This window comes from Hippoglossus stenolepis, chromosome 1 (assembly GCF_022539355.2).
Source record: "Hippoglossus stenolepis isolate QCI-W04-F060 chromosome 1, HSTE1.2, whole genome shotgun sequence".
NCBI classification, from domain to species: Eukaryota; Metazoa; Chordata; class Actinopteri; order Pleuronectiformes; family Pleuronectidae; genus Hippoglossus; species Hippoglossus stenolepis.
This window is the reverse complement of record NC_061483.1, coordinates 14,003,698-14,022,918: the sequence shown is the minus strand read 5'-3', so window position 1 is coordinate 14,022,918 and position 19,221 is coordinate 14,003,698. Positions and strand designations below refer to the sequence as shown.

Below are 19,221 nucleotides of genomic sequence, written 5' to 3'. Positions count from 1 at the left end.
GATTACACAAAAATAGCTACTGGCTGGATTACAATGAAATTTAGTGAAAGGAAGCAGAATGGTTCAAGAAAGAAGCCATCAAGTTTTGGTGCTGATTTGCATCAGGGGGCGGATCTAGGACATTTTTTTCACTGTCTTAACTTTGCGAGACAGGAGGCGGTTTTACAACAATTTCGTTGATTTCACAGAAAATTATTCGTGGATCTTGATGAAAAAAAATCGGACTGGTTCAGAAAACTGATATTTATCAGCAGCTCCAAATAAAAATCCGGATCCGCTCTAGATGCTTCAGGCCTTTTCTATTAATAGTCCAAACTAATCTCCTTAATATCTGAATAAGTGAAGACTGAGGCAGTAATCATCAGACACACTGATACCATGCAGCTGAAATACACTCTGTAAACATAATCACATTTACACAGTAGTTATATTCCACTGTAGCAGAAAATCACCCTTGTATTTGATGATTGATAGGACATGGCTCAGTCAACACACACAAATGTGTCCATTAGCACATTTAGTCTCATGTTACTTTTGTCTGACTCTGACATTTGACCTTTTGCATAGCTGCCTCGTCTCTGCTTTCACATTGTGCTGCTCGGCTTTTGTCATTTTGTTGTTGTTTTCAACAATACAAATTGTTTCTATGGCAATTCTGTGGTTACAGTGGACTGACAGGAAAGCTGAATTAGAAAAATAAAGTTATATTGAGCTGCATACAAAAAATATGTATAGTCACTCTGTTTACGAAGATGCTCAGTCATCCAAGTCATGGGATATTTACAAATATCAAAAGGCATCAGATAACTGGATGACATGAGACAAATCAAATCCTGACACAGTGATCAAAATCTTTAAAAGTACATTAGCAAGTACAAATTGCTCTCAATTTAAAGTATTACTTATACTTTTACCAATGGCTGTTGTTAAACATTTATTGTCATGGGATAAACCCCCTCGAGATATATCATCTTGTTTTTAACAAACACTTACAAACAACACAGTACAAGGGACATTAATATGGAACATAAGAGTTAAAAAACAACAATGAGAACAAACACGAGAACAACGTGGACGGAAAGAACAAAAGACAAAAATTACAAACTCAGATGAGACACAATCAAAGGACTAGAGACAATCAAAGCAGAGAAATTAAAGATCCTTTGAAGTAATAATATAAGAAATCATGGAAAACATGGAACAGTGACGTTGTTACTGAAAACACAAGCAATTTGTTTAAAATGAGACATTTATTTTGAATCAGCTAAATGATCAATTGTGTTGTTCATTCATATTTGATTTGGGCAGATATGTCTCAACCACAAAGGGCCTAAGGTTTTATGCTGTTTCATTGTGAACATCTTCACGTTTTCCTTAAACACAACAGATCAAAGCCTCAAGTGAACGTTCAAGACTCTATTTCTTTATTTATTAATGTTCGGCTCTCACATGGTTTTCACTTGGGTTTGATCTGTTGAGGAAATCAAACATACTGTAGCCAAAGTATATCTCTTTTTAACGCGCTGCAAAACTTGCTGTTAATGAAAGCAAACAACACTAGTGCTAATACTTAATTAGTATTTGTTATAAGATAAAAAAAAACTGAGTAAATTACAGCCTGTGAGTATTAAAATGACAATATGACAAAATTATGATAATCACAGAAAATGCTTTTATTTCAGGGTTCAGAAAATACAGCATTAAAACAGGAGCCACCTGTTTCATTAGATTTCCCTCATGTCAGTATTTGGTGCACTGACACTCGATTCCCCAGAAAGAGCAGATGGTTGGATTCAGTTTAATAAGGTGTAATGTTGCATGTTCACATTTCTCAGGCTGGATTATATTAAATTAGAAGACACCAGAGCCTGTTCTCACCCATCTGTTAAAAAATGAGGCTGAAAACAGTAAAAAAAAAAAAGAAATAAAGTCAAACTATAGACGTCCTCCAACAAAATAATATGTACTGGTCTGAACTCAGTGCTCTGTGTGGATGAACTGGGTTGACCCTGGTTATTATTACATCCCTCTGATCCACGTATCAGTTCTATGAAGTTCGCCATCTCACTGCAGCATTTTGTTTCTAACCAAAGATAAAGCCAGATGACATTTCCTCCTCTCTTCTATTTATTTACTTTACCCATTTAAACATGTACTGTTGCATTTTCTGAACAGCGATGTGCATAAATAACAGAATTGTGCTAAATTCAGCTGTGACATATGCTCCAGTCTGACAGATCACACTCCAGATGTTATGGGTGTAAATGAGAGCACGAGGCAAAGTGTCTGTGGTATAGACAAACTGTACGTGACAAAAGTTTAGAGGAGCATTAAAATGGAAGTCGTTTAACATTTTACTTAAGTAGGAGTACAAATAAATAGACAAAGATGTACTCAAGTGAAAAATAATAAAATAAAATAAATAATAAAAATCCTACTTTGTACTTGAGTAAAAGTAAGTAAATACTTAAAGTATTAAAAGTAAAAGTACTTTGCCGAGTGTAATCTATTTCCTAATGACATTCAAGTACATCAGTATCACTTAGTCTCGGGGGCAGGCTTTTCCAAATCCAATGCAGGCACATTATATCTGATGTGACCTGCTGTAATTGGACCAAAGACCAAGTAAAAAAATAAGGTTTAAAAAAGTTTAAAATGAGACAATCTTCACATGCATTTCATTCATGATGGGTAAATAAAAAAAAGATGATTTCCTGTACATGAGTTCCAATGTGGCATCATCAATTTGTGTGTTGCACTCTGCTGCCCCCATATGGTGAAAAGAGGCTTTCATGGCACATAATTGTGATCTCACATGAGGTCATATAAAAATAACTTTTGATTTCTTCTCTTTCTTTAATTTAAACTTTAATCATCAGTTTATTATCAGAACAAAACAAAAACACTAGACACACATTAAAGAGACACTGTTTTATTATTTTATAATTTTTTTCAATGTAATTTATGAAACATTTCCTTGAGTCAAATAAAAATAGAGAAGGATTCCTCATCATTCTGGGACATTTTCTTATCTGTCGTTATCATTTTAGTAACAAACAAACGCAGATAAAAACATGACCTCAACAACAACAAATGAGATCTGAACCTTTTTTAAGGGCCACTGCCATTTTGGTTCATTCACCTCACGTTGCACAGGGAACATAATTTTCATGAAGATGACAAAAAGCAAAACTTGATGAACTGTTATTGCCGGCATTTACAGTGTATTCACTCAAAGTCAAGGGTCCACGTTCAGTTATTACACTGATGAGTGTGAAGGTCGTCTGGTCTCCTCTGGTGGAATGACAGAGCTCTGCTGCAGCAGAATGAAGCAGTGGGTGTACACAGGGCTGCACTTCATCTTACCTGTGGACACTTCATCCATTATTCGCCCTGGTGCTCCTCTGTCGCTGTCTGCTGTGAGTGCTACAGACGAGGGAGGATCAATACCGACTGCTGCGAGTTAAAGACAAAAAGATGGATCATTCATCACATTAAGAAGCTGCTGCTTCAGTTTTATGGACCCTCGGACCAAAGAGGTTGAGAACACTGTCTCTTCCAATAGAGCGGTGACGTAAGTATATAATATCATGTTGTATCAACCTGTTTCATGACATCCTTTCTTTTATCCTGTCACTACTTACTGCTAAGCATCTATTGCTGTACAAATTTACATTTATTTGAACAAAAACATCACTATATATCATCTCTGGACCATAAATGTCTGCACCAAGTTTCATAGCAAATTAGTTGTTTTAGCTAAAACGTCAAACTTGAGGTGGCACGATAGGAAAAGTAAGACGCTCGCCAACCTGAGCAGGAACAAAACTGTATCTGAACCAAATGTTGTGCATCCACAAGGTAGATGTTGAGATATATTCGACAGGATAAGACATGTTTCATCACCTTTCCTCTGGTCTCATGGCCGACCCGACAGCAGTTCTAATCAGAACTGCTGCTTTCCCACACACACACAATGACCAGTGAACTAACACCAGGGGACAGTGACACACACCTCTCCTCACTGCGCTCACCAGGATGTTAGTATCGTAGAGCCACTTCTTGTTGCAGGTGACAGGAAGCTGCACTTTCAAACACTTCCTGGACTTCCTGGTGATACAGGGCCAGGGGCAGGGAAGGAATTATGGGAAATCCTAGAGTAACCACCATCTGACTAATTTAACGGTTGTTGAGGAAAACTAATCATGTCTTGATGAACATGTTAAATAACTTCAGAAACGTTTCAGAAATCAGATAATATTTGGGAACATGGTGACTTTCATCTCTTCCAATCTCGTCACTTTCAGGGCCGTGTTTTTGAACCATGCAGACGCACTGAGAACCACAGAGAGGTACGTCTTTAAACTGGGGGTGTATTCATGTAGGTGCAGCAGCATGAAGAGGCAGAGGGGAAGCCGGAGATAACAGCCCGACAAATGGAAAGAAGTGCTCTCCAGGAAATTGGTGTGGAACAGCACCTCATTTATATAAATAAACACAACTCTATTTTAATAGAATTTATGAAGGCTACCTCACATCACAATTGTATACGTGGTAGCCTGTTGCAAAAAGTGACACAACAGCTGTTTCACAATAATGGATTTCAAGAGTAAAACAGGACATGCTGCTTTAGCTTCAAGATAGTTAGATAGGTGAAACTAGTATTTCCCACTTCAACAACAGAATAGTGAGTCACAGTAGAGCGGTACAGTATGTTATGAGGTTGCTCTGAAGCAGCCTGGTGTCCCCTGCACCCGAGTTAATGAAGATAAACACTGTGCTCTGATGTGGCAGCTCTCAAATCAGAGGCTGCAGATTAATCATCCTGTATCTCGCTGCCTTCAGATATCTGCACTCTGGATCTTTAAATATTCAGAGACTTCAGAGCTCTTCCCCAGACGCTCTCAGATTCATCATATCTGGGATCAACCCTGGGTGAATCTATCATGGATCAAATATACAAAGAAAAAAATTATTTTGATGTCTTTATTTCATGATTTTAGGTTTTATTTTTAAACAACCATTTCAAGCTTTGCACAAAAAGATTTTGACCACAACAGCCTGTGCTCTGCTTAATATCTTGGCCCGCGGGGGGAGCATAACATCACATATCAGATCCAGTCAATGACTACATACCCCATTACAAGATTCAGAGACATCTGAGAGGAATCAACTGGAGATCATGACACTAAGTGGTGATTACTGATTTCCTCCATGACCAGAAAGTCATACTAGCGAGTCTGGTTTTCTTCCCCCCCAAAGCACATTTAGTAATTAGGCCACCCAAGACAATCAAACTTAAAATAATCATCAAATTAAAACCTGTGAGAAAACAGTGACACCACAAGAGTGCTCAGCCAAACGTATATCAAATTAAAGTACAAGAACATTGTAAATAATATGTTATTAATAAGTGTTTTACAGATTTTTTTCCCAAACAGAAAAATAAATTCCTTTGGTCAAGTAAAAAACAAAATGTAAATAATAATAGTGAACTTTTCCTTTCACCAGTCTTATATCCCTCATGATTCTTCTTGTATTGTCATCCAGGTTCTTGAGGCTCTAAGGCTGCAAAGGAGGTGTCAAGGCAATATGGTTATGGTGCCCCTGGCGCTCCACGCTGCAGCATGCTGGGAGTAGGACTAGAAGAGTAGGAAAGGAGCAGAGGCATTGAAGGAGGACCAGAGCATCGTCAGACAGCAGGTGAGGGTGCGTCAGGGTCAGGCTCGTTGCTGTAGTTGTTGCTGTAGTGACTCCCACTTGGTGGGTGATTAGGTAGGATGTCCAGTTCATCCACTTGGGGGCCAGGGTGCATCACCAGCTGGTCCTGGGGGATGTCTGCTGCCGCCGCTGCCAGGTTGGTGATGGACTTGGACTTGACACACTGGAAGTCCACGTGGCGGCTTTTGCCCTCCTCCTTTTCCCAGGACATGCGGATGAAGGGTCTCTGGACATAGTTGTAAATGACCTCTGGACGACCTCCTGGTCGTTTCTTGACTTTCTCTTTATATGTAGGGTAACCTGTCGGAGGCACAGAGACAAGATAAGCTCAGTGTATGTTAACAGGTTTTCCCCAGGAAGGTGAGGTGATCAAACACTGGCTTACAAGTTGTTGTTTTTCACATTTGAATCTATTGCAGCATTATTCTATCTTATATCCTTCAAATTCACTTTTCCCCCTCATCAATCTACAATCGATAACCCATATTGACAAGGCTAAAGCTGAATTTTAGAGATGTTTTCTAATTATTGAAAAGAATAAAACTGAAATGTCCCATTATCTTATTGTAAATATTCAGAACCACAATTAAAGTAATGCCCTCAAGCCGTTCCTGATATAACATGTTCATGAAAATGGGGCCAACGGACTCCTGGACAGTCATCCTGGAAACATGGAGCCTCTGGTCACGGCTGTCACATGTTTTACACGTGCCTTTTTCTACTTCTTAACCCATTAGCAATGTCAAACACTTCTGTACAGTGAGTTACTGCACTGTTGATTTTCCCCTCAGTGACCTACTTCATTATTAGATTTATTCATTTGGGTCAGCCACATCAACTAAGTGATGATTTTAATGCATGTTGACCACTTTCCTATAAAACAAACAACCACCACATCTGTGATATTTTCCTTTTTTCTCTTTCCATTTGTCTGAGAAAACCTTTGCTGGACTTAACAAGTCCGACTTTCAGTGTAGTATCCTGCTCATACATTATTCATCTGCTATTAGTGAAACCTTTAGCTTGTTTTGCTGTCAGCACCTCAAGCTGTGGTTTATTTAAATACCATGAATTTCACTAAAAGCTAAATCTATTCCACTTACCTTCAATGCCCAGTCGTATTTTCTTTAATCCTCTCTCCTTTAAAACCGACTTGGCAACATCTCGGTTTTCAATGTACTTGAAAAATCTGTACAGTTTTGTGCTGTAGATGACTACAAAGAGAAAATATTAAAAAAAACTTGTTCATAACATATTTGTGTTTTGTACATGCATAGATCTGTGCCTCTCTATCAGTGTACTCACTTTGTGAATATTCTTCTCCCATTTGTGGCGGATATTCTTCATCCCAGTCCACCACATCATCATCAGTCAGGACAACAATGTGACACTCCCTCTCTCCACTCTGAGCACTGGCCACCATCAGAGGCAGAACCATTTCCTCCAGGTAAAACTCAAACTGTCGCCGAGCGCCATCGTTGGACAGCTCATGCATCAGGGCACCTGACAACAGAGGAGATCAAGAACATGGGTTAGGAGCTAAGGATTGTCCATCATGCATTGCATTCAACAGTGCTTTCCATTAGTGCCGGCTGTCCGGCCAATGAAGTCCAGATGACTTCTACTACTATTTCCTCAGATAGGGAGCAGAGCCTTGGTCTCATCTGGAGAAGGAGCTGTACAGTATCTGAGGTAGGCTTGTATTAGAGAAATGACTTCATCACTACTTCCATCTGTTTGTTTATTTAGCCTCATTTTAATCCACTCCGGTTTACCCTGATTCTTTATTATCTCCTCCTGGGGTGGGGCTGCATTCACACGCACAATGTGACGTTAACTTGAGTTGGGTTGTCAACAACTACGCTCTTAAAAGTACTTTGCCAAACCACCTGTAAAACAAACACGTAGCAACCCCCCGCCCCCTCTACCAGCATTAACCTGCAGGCACTGAATCACAGCAACAGAGGGAGGACAACAGGAGGAAGAACTGATTCTGACTTATGTCTGTGTTGTTCATTCTTGGAAAATTATTAATTGTACTGACATTTTAGATTTTTTTCCAGTGACACATTATTGGATTAATAATTTGTTGTTGTGAACATTACGGCTGCTTCTCTAGAAACTGTAATGTCCACAGAAACAACTTTATCTTAATGGTTCTAAAATATGTTTTTATGAGAAGAGACGCCACATTAATCCTCAAACCACATCGTGACACACTGGCTGAGAGTGCTCAGATGCATTAGTGGTTATTGGTTCCATGTTGTCTTCATTTTGTAATTTTATTACAATGTGATCAATACACATTTTTCCGCATTTAAAACCAAATATTGAAATTAATGCAACTTCGTAAAACAGAAATGTTATATATCCACTCTGACAGTTTCAGTAACAAAAATAGCAGCCATGCCTCCAGTTCAGCACACTAAAAACAAAGTACTTAATAAGTACTTAATAAGTACTTAAAAACTAATAAACACTAAAGCCATAACAGTTCCAGGCACAATCCTTCTACACAATAAAACACTAGTAGAAAGGAAATTTGTGTATGTAACAATACTGAAGGAAATACTCACTAAGGTCTCTGCATTTGATGGTGCTGTAGTCGAAGGAGATGCATAGATAGTCACAGGCCTCTCGTAACTCAGGGATGGAGATTCCATCAGGGCAACGGATGAGCCCTGATTTGTAGTAATCCTGTCAATTATACAGAAATCACAAATACAAGTTTATTTCCCTGTTTACCTGCGTCAAGGAGGTTATAACTTTACTTTTTAATTTTTACATACTGAAACACATACTGAAGAATTCATTAAAGTAGTTACAATAGTAGTAAAGATCTATGAATTGTATGATCAGACTGCAACTTTTTAGCATTTATTTATCTATTACAAGAGCTACAGAGACACGTAGGATTGTTTGGCCTTGGCGGAGGAATGTGCTCTACTGAGTGCTATTTTAGTTAGTCTAGTAATATTTCAAAAATGTGCACTGTTACTAGTTTATTATGTATATAGCTAGCTGTAATGCAGTCACACATACATACAACATCCACAAATCCAACAATCATAAAGTTTACAATGGTTTATGGAAGCTATCTTAAAAGGGTTGTAAATTTAACTATATGGACATTTTTGAAGTTAAAGGTAGTCCTGCTGTATTACATAAGACAAAGTATCTTTAGAGTAAAAAAAATGATGTTAATAAAGAGACATACTGACCAGAATTGCTCGGAAAACTGTGGAGCTGATGCCCTCGGCCACCTCAAATTCCCCCTTTTCGTTGGGCCGTGTGAAATTATGTTCTCTTCCAGATCCAAACATTCTGAAAATTAGAAGCTGCTGTTTAATATTTGCATCATAGAAAAAAGAAATCCCAAATTTCCATAACACTTATCATGTCTATATTTAAATGCATATTTATTTAATTTATTCATTACTGATCGAAAAAAACACTTTCAGTTAATGTAGCTACAATGAGAAAGGACAAAGAAAGATGACGATAAAAGTGCACCATACCTGCCCAACATGGTATTGGGTTGCGCAGTGAAGATGGCGGGATCTACTACAAAGCGTGTATTGTCAACGATCAGAGTGACTCTTTCTGAGGTCCTGATGTTTCGGTTCCCGACACCGGCGCCCGCTCCTCCCTCTTTGGGATTCTCATAGACGAAAACCATTTCTCCAACTCCCAAGCTTTTGAAGGCTCCTTCAGTACTGGACAGACTGCTGTTGCGACTGCTCACTATCCCACTGCTGCTGGAGCCACTGGGAGAGACCCTCTGAGGCCGTGGACTACTGGGCCTCGATGATGGGCCACCATCTCGTTCACGGTCTACACATAAGACAGGCAGAACGATGACTTTGGGCATCCAATCAAAAACAGAACTCCAGACATAAATGTTCACATCGTTTGGCAACTTGATTTGGAGGTGCTTCAATTCATGGAATTCCTTGGTTCCCTCTTAAGCACCCATTTGAGTAATGATCCAAGGCTGATCTAAACCGACCAGACTGGAAAGGGCCCCCCTAGGTGCATTTGTCTCGTATCCAAACAGTCAAAGTACAAGCTGACTTGTTCTTAACCCAAACATGTGGATTAGTGCAGAGTTTATCCATCCACAGCCAAAAACAGCAGAGACGTAAACCACGTCTGAGCTGTGAGTTGATAAATGCAGTCAGCTGTTCTCAACGGTAGCTGCCGAGAGCTGCAGACCTCTACCATTACATCCATATAAGCCTTCTATTCTTTCCATGCATACTCACCGCTGTTGTGTTGACGGGTGGGTGAGGTGACGTTGCGGATGCAGGGGGTGAGCTGGCCTTCTCTCTCGTGTGAGGAGTCCCGGGAGCGATCGCTGGAGCGGCGGCGGTCACGTGAACGGTCACAGCCCCCACTGGCACCATGCAGGCTCATCTTCTTCTGTTCTGCCTCCAGTCGAGATGCTCGGCTCTGACTGGTGCTTTTTGAAACAAAAGCAAAGGTAACATTCCTCTCTCTTCCAAGACCAGTTTACGGTTGTACATTTTAGTATGACACACAGGCACACCGTTAAACACCAACCCTGGGCTGTCTAAACTCACCAGTCTGTGTAAAACAATACAATTCCACAGCACCACAAACAGGAGCCTCCAAAATGACTTACAAACTGCTTCCAGGGTTTCTGCAGGTTCCAACAAGTTACATTTAAGACTTTTAAGACCATAATGAATGAAATTAAAGACATGAAGGAATATCAGAGTCCCAGAATTTGTTATACTTCTAATTGAAGATAAGGCAAAGTAGTCCAACAGAGAATAATCCTTGAAACGCCAAATTATCTCGCAAACTGCAGACAGACATTAGCTGTCCATATTTGTTCCCACAGCCAAGCTGAGGGTACTGAGGGGATTTCTGAATGAACATGCTGCCAAAAAAATTCTGACCTTTTTTTTTTTACAGCATGACATTTAAAGGTTCAGTGTGTAGAATTTCTGCCAATAGATACATTTCACCTAAATATTACACACTAAACCTTTAAAGCAGGATTAAATTAAATATTTTAAAAAACCTCAAATTCAGATGATTTAATTTCTATTTTGTATTGTTTTGTTTCAGCAAATATTGCCTGTTATATTCATGAAGGTATGATTTATTGCAGATCAGTTTTATTATACTGAGTAAATGTTAGCTATGTTCACCTGATAAGCTGCCAAGTGAAGGTATTAAACCCTTATAGTACATGAGTACTTCGCCCTAACATGATAGTGCAGTATGCAGTAGTTCATGCAGGGGCACTGTACAACATACAGATACATAATGTGACACACACATGTATAGATTCTGCATGTTTGCGATCTGCAGCTTTGAGCTGAACCTTTACAGCACATCATCAATTTAAATTACAGTAACAAATGTGAGACCAATCGATGGTCCAGCTCCTCGGCGGCTGACACCACGTCCCGGCTGTGACCTGCGGGGCTCAGGCGGATCGGGTTTGCAGCTGGCTCACCTCGACTGCTTGCAGAATTTGCGAGGTCGGCTCGTCGCTTTTCGTTTTCGGGTTCACTGGAGTTGCTGTCATATGACCGCAGACGCGCTGCCATCAGCCGCACAGGGACAGGGGGGAGTCCGGTCTGGATCTTTCACCGTTCATAATCTGATTCATGGCAAAAATCAACAAGTCAGCTCGGTCCTGCGAGTCAGCCCCTGACACAGCGCGGACCGAACACTGGTCTGTGACTGAGTGTGCGCGAGTCGCTGACTTGTACACGGAGCTGGACGGTCGCCGGTGTGACACGTTACACTCCGGAACAAAGTCTTCTTGACACCGTCGCTGTCAAAACTGAGTCCGCTTACGACCGGGTTGGCTAGCGCGCTGTGTTAGCATTTACCTCGCGAGCTAACGTTAGCTGGCGCTGCTAGCGGTGCGTCATAACGCTGTTAATACAATGTTGTGAGAAGCCGCGCGGCTACTGACGCAGTCCCGACAGTACTGACACACGGGCCGTCACACGATGCGTGGTAAAGTCTGAAGAGAATAAAAATACACCCACCAAGCTGTCTGTTGCTTCCGCTGAGATTTAATCCGAGTAGCTCCGCAGCTAACAGCCATCTCCTTTCAAAACACCGAACTGACGTCCTGCGTGACGTGACGGCCGTTAACAAGGTGACGTCATGACGCAACCACGAACTTCTGTCGCTGCGGCTGCTTCTAAATTCTGACAGAGAAATAAACTGTATTTACAAGATGGCGTCCGATTTATTAATTATTTTCTTATTTTTATTTATTTTCTTAACCTGTATTCACGAATTAGTGCATATACACAGATAGAGATATATTTATAGGTAGTAGGACACCGTTTGTGGAGAAAGAGACAAACAAATCATGAGGGTAATAATAATGATAATAATAAAACAAATAATATGAAGACAAACAAAACTATCTTTACTTTTCACATATATGTTGTGGCATTAACTGTCTTATTTTTAACAGCTGCTGGACAATTTTCACGTTCCATATCTGTGTGATGGTTCGCGATGGTTTAAATTATATAATAGTACATTGTGTGCTCCATTCTATATATTTCGTTCTATTGAAAACGCCATATAGTGTTGTAAAATCTATGATGGAATTTGGAGTTGACCGACTTCAACAGGTATCACAATTTGTTACATAGGCAATATTTTCCCCCTCACCTTAGAGCTATTACATTAAAAGTTATATGATCACATTAAAGTTGTCTTTAGAGCACTGAGACACTGATCAAACCATACAATGGTGTGTTGGGTGAAAGTTTAACCATCTTGATCAAGTTGTGATTGTTGAAGGTGTCACTTTGTTCTCTGGGTAATTCTGACAAACCTTTTGCAATATTTGAGTTATTTTACAAAACATGAAACTAATGGATTGGTTAAAAAAACAACACATTAATCGATGGGCAAATGGAAACAATTATCAGTTGAAGCCCGAAATATAAATTAGTTCAAACTCAGCTGACCATAAGAGTAACATTATTACACATTAATAATTGTATAAGTAAGTGATAATAATCAAATATATAAAATTGAAAGCTATAACACGGGGCGATTCAATTTAGGACTTTTATTTTTCACTGTAGTATTAGTACTTTTGAGTAGAGGATCTAGTTTAATACTAGAACATTTTTTCATGGATACAACCAGTTCAAAAGGCAACAGATTCTGTAAAGTGTAGGCCTTAGAAATATAAAAGAAAACTCAAGTGGGAAAAAAGAGAACACAAACGTACACAGTTCTGCTACAGTAATGTCATATTATTTGAAACAGAAATGTTGTAATATGGTTATTTGTGTTAATGCAAGATAATGAAAATCATCAATTTTGGACTCAATTTATTTGAGTCTAAAGTTATTTGTAATAAATCTAGTTAAGCACAAGCAGAGAATGAGCATGACGAGTAATTACAATGAACAATGATGAACAATGAAACAATGCTTGTAAGACTAGCTGGTTAATTGGTCCCTATTTGCACATTGTACATTACAGTTAACAATATACTGTATATTCTAAATACTTAATGTTGTCAGTAAAATAGTAATTATTTAAACTTAAATATTATACTACAATATTTTAACTAAAACAACATGTGCATGAAGGTCTACTTTTAATGGCCTGAGTTACTAACTTGTTAATCCTGTTGCTAGACAGACAAAAGAATGCAACAAAATATATAAGAATCAACTAATTATAAATTAAATATTTAAAATACAAGTAATAAAGAAAGAAATAAAAACAACAAAATACGAATACAAATAAGGAATAGAAATAATTAGATGAATAAACAAAATAAATAAATGGATAATAAAAAACAATAATAATAACAGCTAGAAAAAAGTATTCACTGTGAGTTCCTATCATTTTGAATGGGGCTTCTGTGTGGTCAGATAAAGAACAGGAAATAAGTTGTTTTCAACTTTTCCATGTGTTGGATCCAAGAACATCATTTGGGAAAATGTTTTTAGTATTTCCTGTGGGTCCGGGCTGTGGTTTGATGCTGGCAACAACAATGTCCTTTAACTTTTCCTGAAGCCAGTCCTGCCTGTCTCCAACTTGTTTGTGTTCCCGAACATTGTGCATGAGCTGTACCTCACTGATGGTTCTCTTTCTGTGAAGATAGAGAATACCACTGTTAACTATTATAATGAGTACTTTATTTATTATAATAATAATGATATTCATATAATAATGATTTATTTTGCTCTGTATAGACACAAACTCAAAACTGTATTTACCTCAATGGTTTAGCTTCTATGTGCAAACTGGTGAAGAAGAAGATCACAACCAACGTTTCCAAGTACCTCAATGAAAACATGTTCCGTAACTAAAACAAATGAAACAGAAAGTGGTTAGAAAATGTAATTTCTTTTTTTTCTGTTACAACCCCTGATGTTTTTTAATCATACCCGAATCTAAATTCAAATACTCTTCCACTGTCATGCCATTCTTACCAGGTTTTCTGTCCGTATATCCAGGAAGAGTATGGCAGGTGGTTTTGTTGAGGAACTACTGAATCAGTGAGGCGAAGTCAAACTTGATCAGTCTTTTCGTGCGAAGAAGGTTCTTCCTTTTATACGCAGAGTAGCCCTCCCCTGGTCATCAATAAGCCATTTTCACTGTCTATGTTGTCACTTTTCAAATGCATCGATGGGGACAGGCATCTGCATGACACCACCACCACCACCGCTCACTACTAACTCATCTGTCAACACCTCTGCAAAGCGCCCTGTTCGTCACACTGTTTTTGAACTTGTTCCATTTTCACCCTTCAGGCTGAATGATCTCAGTTTTGTTGTGATGCTTATGTGAACCTGATGAAACACTATTGAACAGATCTTATCCTGTTGGTCAGAATACCTCTAATCAGACATGTCTCATGCATTGGGACTGCAGTGAAAACATATACTCTTTGAAAAGGCAATGACTGTCATGCTGAATTTATTAGCAATGCAATTCATTTTATGGTTCACCTCATGCAAGCATCTAAAGGTCGTGAAGAAGTGCAAGTGGGTCAGCCCTAAGGGTCTGAAGCAGAGAGACCAATTCAGCGCAGATTAACAGTTACTCGCACACAGAGAAGATCTGAGAAGAGATAACGGTTCATTTTTTAGTGCAGGATGTTCATAGATCAGAAGACCGCACCTGCTCTTCGACTGAAGGTCTCACACTTTCCAAATTTGCTTTACTCTCACTAGAACCTGTCCATTATCAGGCTTTCATCAGCTATGAAGCCGTCACAGACATTTTCTTTATATAATGTAAAGAAGAACAGATTCACATTTTATTAAAACCAAAACATCATTGGAATTGGGATCTGTCATCATTTTCCACTTTTAAGAGTCGTATTTTAAGTTATATTTATTTTCTATTCTAAAAGAAATCATGTATGATGCCATACGAGGTGCACCCCTGTGTATATCCATGGTTTAATGAGACATTTAAAACAAAATACACAGTTAACTGAGTATTTATGATGTATGGGTTGTAGATAACCTTGTCACTGTGTCACAAGGTGCATTAGGTAACCATGAAAGACATTTTCTAAATGTGGCAAAGGAATGGCTATGCCATGACTGAAGGAATAGGTGCCACAGAAGGACCTATATCTTTCTGTCATTAAGGTTCCCTGCACAATATGGTATACATTTACATTAGCAATTTTGCATACTTGCAAGTTATTAGATGTGTTTTTCAGCAATATTTAGTGTAGTCTTAATTAAAATAAATTCAATGATAGTAACTGTTTTTTTTAAATGATTAAAGTAACCATTTTTTCTAAATGTGGCACTGCATATCCAACATCCATGCACAAGTCCTGATTTGGTAAGGTGCACATTTAAATCATTTAAGCAAAGCCAGACATCATCCAATACAACTGTTCCTTGTTCAAGCACATTGTGTTCTTCAAAAAAAAGCCTGGAAAATAGAAAATCTCAACAAATTCTCACATTTATTTTTAGTTAGTGACTATTTTTCCCCTGTGTTTTGCAGACATCACTGAAAACCCAATAAGAGTGTGAGGTTATTATAACAGGCCAGTCAAACTGACTGAGGCTGGTCCTCCTTGTGGGAGAAACAGAAGTGTTGAGACCACGCAGGGCCTGATGCTGACCATGTGACTCTATCAGCCCTCCCCATCCTGTGCTTTTAACTGAGCTCGATGTTTCGTGCACATGTAGTATACTAGTTGCTCTCATTACCTCATGCAGTCAGAATGTGAGCCATCTCAGTGATGGTATGCCACTGGTGTGTGCAGGAGGACTTGACAGGGATTGATGGGAAGAATTGCACGCAAATCATTAACATGGGTCACCCCCATGTCACAAAGAAAGTAAGGCCCGTAAAAATGACTCATCTCTTTGAACTATATGTAAGTTTGTTGGCTGTAAATAGGCTGCCTCCGTACACAAGTGTTTTCATAGATTTTCAGATAGTTATGCTTACCATTTTTTCTATGTATATCATGTGTTGTCATACCTGCTGCATTTAGATCCATATAATTAGGATAATGTCACAACAATTTGGGAATTAAATGCAACCAACTTAAGTTAAATTTAACCTTATGTGTAAGAGGTACGTATTTTTTATTGGACCCAATTAGCGACAGGTTCATCTCAGTTGTATGTTTAAAGGTGTGGAAGGACAGCAGGTCCATGCAATGCTTTCCCCGAAACCCATAAATGGAGTTACTTTTGTCATGAAATGAGGTCACCTTGCTCAAGCGTATCATGTAACGAAATAGAGTATATTTAGATTGTTGACATCATCCCGCCTTTGCCAGTGACACCAAACAAACACATAGAACACATATCTACATCATACCATGCGGATAAACATTTATTGCTCATGAATGGGGGAGACTCTGGTGCAGCAGTAAATCATTCAGATATCTCGGAGCCTTTTTGAGTTTCTTTTGCCAAACTAAATGTTTCATATCTCCATGAAACAGGTTCGCAGGTTGGATATGTCAAGTCCTGTCGGAGTCATGTTTATGTAGATCCCCACACTCACATCAATCTATCACGTACTTTTGCAATGTCCATCTGACTACCAGGCACAGGTGGTGGTGGTGTCAAGTTAGCATCTCTTCACTGTTGTGCACACGGAGCATCGAGTCCACAGACTGCAACGAAAGAGCAGGCGGAGAGCTTTTTTCTTCACAGTCATCATAATCATCACTATCACTAAAACAAAAGATGATCATTATCAATATGATGATATCTGATTTACTCTATAACAAACATTTCTCCCATTTAAGTAAAAAACTTTTGTGGTTCCCGGAGGGTTCTGTCTGAGGTCAGATTAATATCCTCCTCAAGGGATGTCACTCGAGTCATCGTCAGTTTGGTTTGAAAATGTTTGAAGAAGAAAAAACATCTGAGGGCGTACAGTTAGAAAACAAGCTGAGATTATCCACTGGGCCTGTTGGGTCGATCTGTGCCTCGGGGGCGTCAGACCTCCAAACCGCTACCGAGAGTGGCTCATCCCTTTTTTAAACAAAATCTTGTATTAATGCCATTCAGCTACACACTGCATAAGCCAATGTTGCTGCTGGCTCAGTAAAGTATTGCTACAATTATGTGATGTAAATTCCTGTATGATAGAATAAATCCACAGCTGTTGATATGGTCCCTGAGGTTGTGATCACAGAGCATCGCCTGCCAGTGTAAATCCTGTATAAGCTTCAGGTAGGTGGCAGGTTTTGACAAGGAAGAACAATGCATGGAATAAAAGAGACGATATTCCGCTGCAATCATTTCGGTGCTTTTCTTTCTAACCAGCCACACGTTCATTCAGTTACACGAAGAAGTCCTGCAATACATGATGTGGATCCACAGAAACCTGCATGTTCTGAGCATCATGGAGTCAGTGTGAGATGACATGAAGAGACAGAAAACACAAAGAAGTCCACAGAGGACTTGTTTTAACTTCTTTAACAACTTCCCTGCCTCGACTGGTCATTGAAAAACTTTGCACAAGTGTAGCCTTGAGCATTGGTGCTGTATGAAAGGTAGTCACATTAAATACTGATTTGATTTAGGTATTTTTCTGTTTACTGCAGGACTTTATATGTATTTTATTTAATAAATATAGAATAGAAAAAAATGAATGTCGTTGTTTCGGAAGCACATATACTTTACTGAGTTCCTAAAAATGTTATCTAATGCGTTCTTTTCCAGCTTTTTGCCAAACTTGTTATTGCTTGAAATATAAAATCTTTATGGATTTGGTTTTTTATTGCTTCATTTAAATGGAAACATTCTTGACCATAACTCTATATGTTTTTTCCAAAAATTCCGCCTGACATGATTTGATATCTTTGGAAAATGTTATCGCGGAATTGAAAATAAGATCCTGCAGGTTTGGGTTTGTGTGGGCTGAACAGCATGACTCTGTAATAAGTGTTTGTGAGGTGAAGCAAGTGGCAGTCGGCAGAGAAAATTGCAAAACAGAAAAGAAATCATATGCAAAGTGCACTGACATGAATGTACAGCTGCACAGGAGGTGGGCAGAGGAGGAGTCAGAGAAACTGTTTGTGCTCTGGACACAGTTTAAGTAGCATGGTTATTCACGCATGCACTTTTTCAGATATACATCCCACACAGTGTCCTCTGATGTTTTACCACTTCAGAGGAGAGACTTTCTTAGCAAGTGCAGTGTCCCGGTGATGGTTGGTTTTGCGGCATTGCACAGGTAAATTGAATCTATACAATATCTTGAGCTAGTCAGAGGTGTCAGACTGTCATAGGAACATCTATGTTTTGGATTATATGCTACTTCCTCAATATCACAGCAGTATTTAGTGATATGGTGAAACATGGAGTACAGTATACAGCATATATTCCTACACCTGCACTTTAAAATATTGGTCTCATCCACAAGAGGTCACTGTGATCCAGCAGTTCAGTTTACCCAATGAAACTCCTCTTTTTTAAAATAAATTGTTTTATTAGTAATACTTTGCTGGAAAGACTCAGTATGTCTAGTACAGCACTGAGCTTATAGCCTGCACTTTAATATGTGATAAAAAAAGTGATAAAGCAAAAAGTGATATGAAAACACCAAGAGAAGTGATGTATTAACAGAGGCTCTGCGGTCTGACAGTAAAATAACAATAAAGCCAAGGGCACAAATATAGAATAACAATCTAAACTTGTCACCGAAGACTTGAGATTCTTCCCACACCCCGGCCCACAGCAAATATGTCATCTAGAGTCACTGAATTTAATACAGGGCAGTGGGGAGAAGTCGGCTCCATACCAGCTGTGGAAATGTTTAAAACTGAACAAAAATCTTTGCATCAAAAGTTATAAAGAAACAATACAACCAACCCAAACAAAAGTTTAGGTCTACAAATTGTTCAGACTATACACAAATGTGCAGACTTTCATATGATTTATTATTTACACACACTGTATTTGCTGATTAGTATCCTTCCATCCGTCCGTCCATCCATTATCAATACAGCTTATCTGTACTGCT

The 19,221-nt window shown here is 38.9% G+C and overlaps 1 protein-coding gene across 1 annotated transcript; it reads right to left on the bottom strand.

Annotated features, from left to right (window-relative positions):
- Nucleotides 1-4,972: 4,972 nt before the first annotated feature.
- btbd10b (BTB (POZ) domain containing 10b) lies at nucleotides 4,973-11,347 on the bottom strand. The gene is given in 9 exon segments (XM_035159706.2): nucleotides 4,973-6,021; nucleotides 6,825-6,935; nucleotides 7,027-7,224; nucleotides 8,298-8,418; nucleotides 8,943-9,045; nucleotides 9,240-9,555; nucleotides 9,987-10,183; nucleotides 11,213-11,255; nucleotides 11,258-11,347. Coding segments are annotated over 9 exon segments (1,467 nt in total). The 5' UTR covers nucleotides 11,307-11,347; the 3' UTR covers nucleotides 4,973-5,692.
- Nucleotides 11,348-19,221: the final 7,874 nt, after the last annotated feature.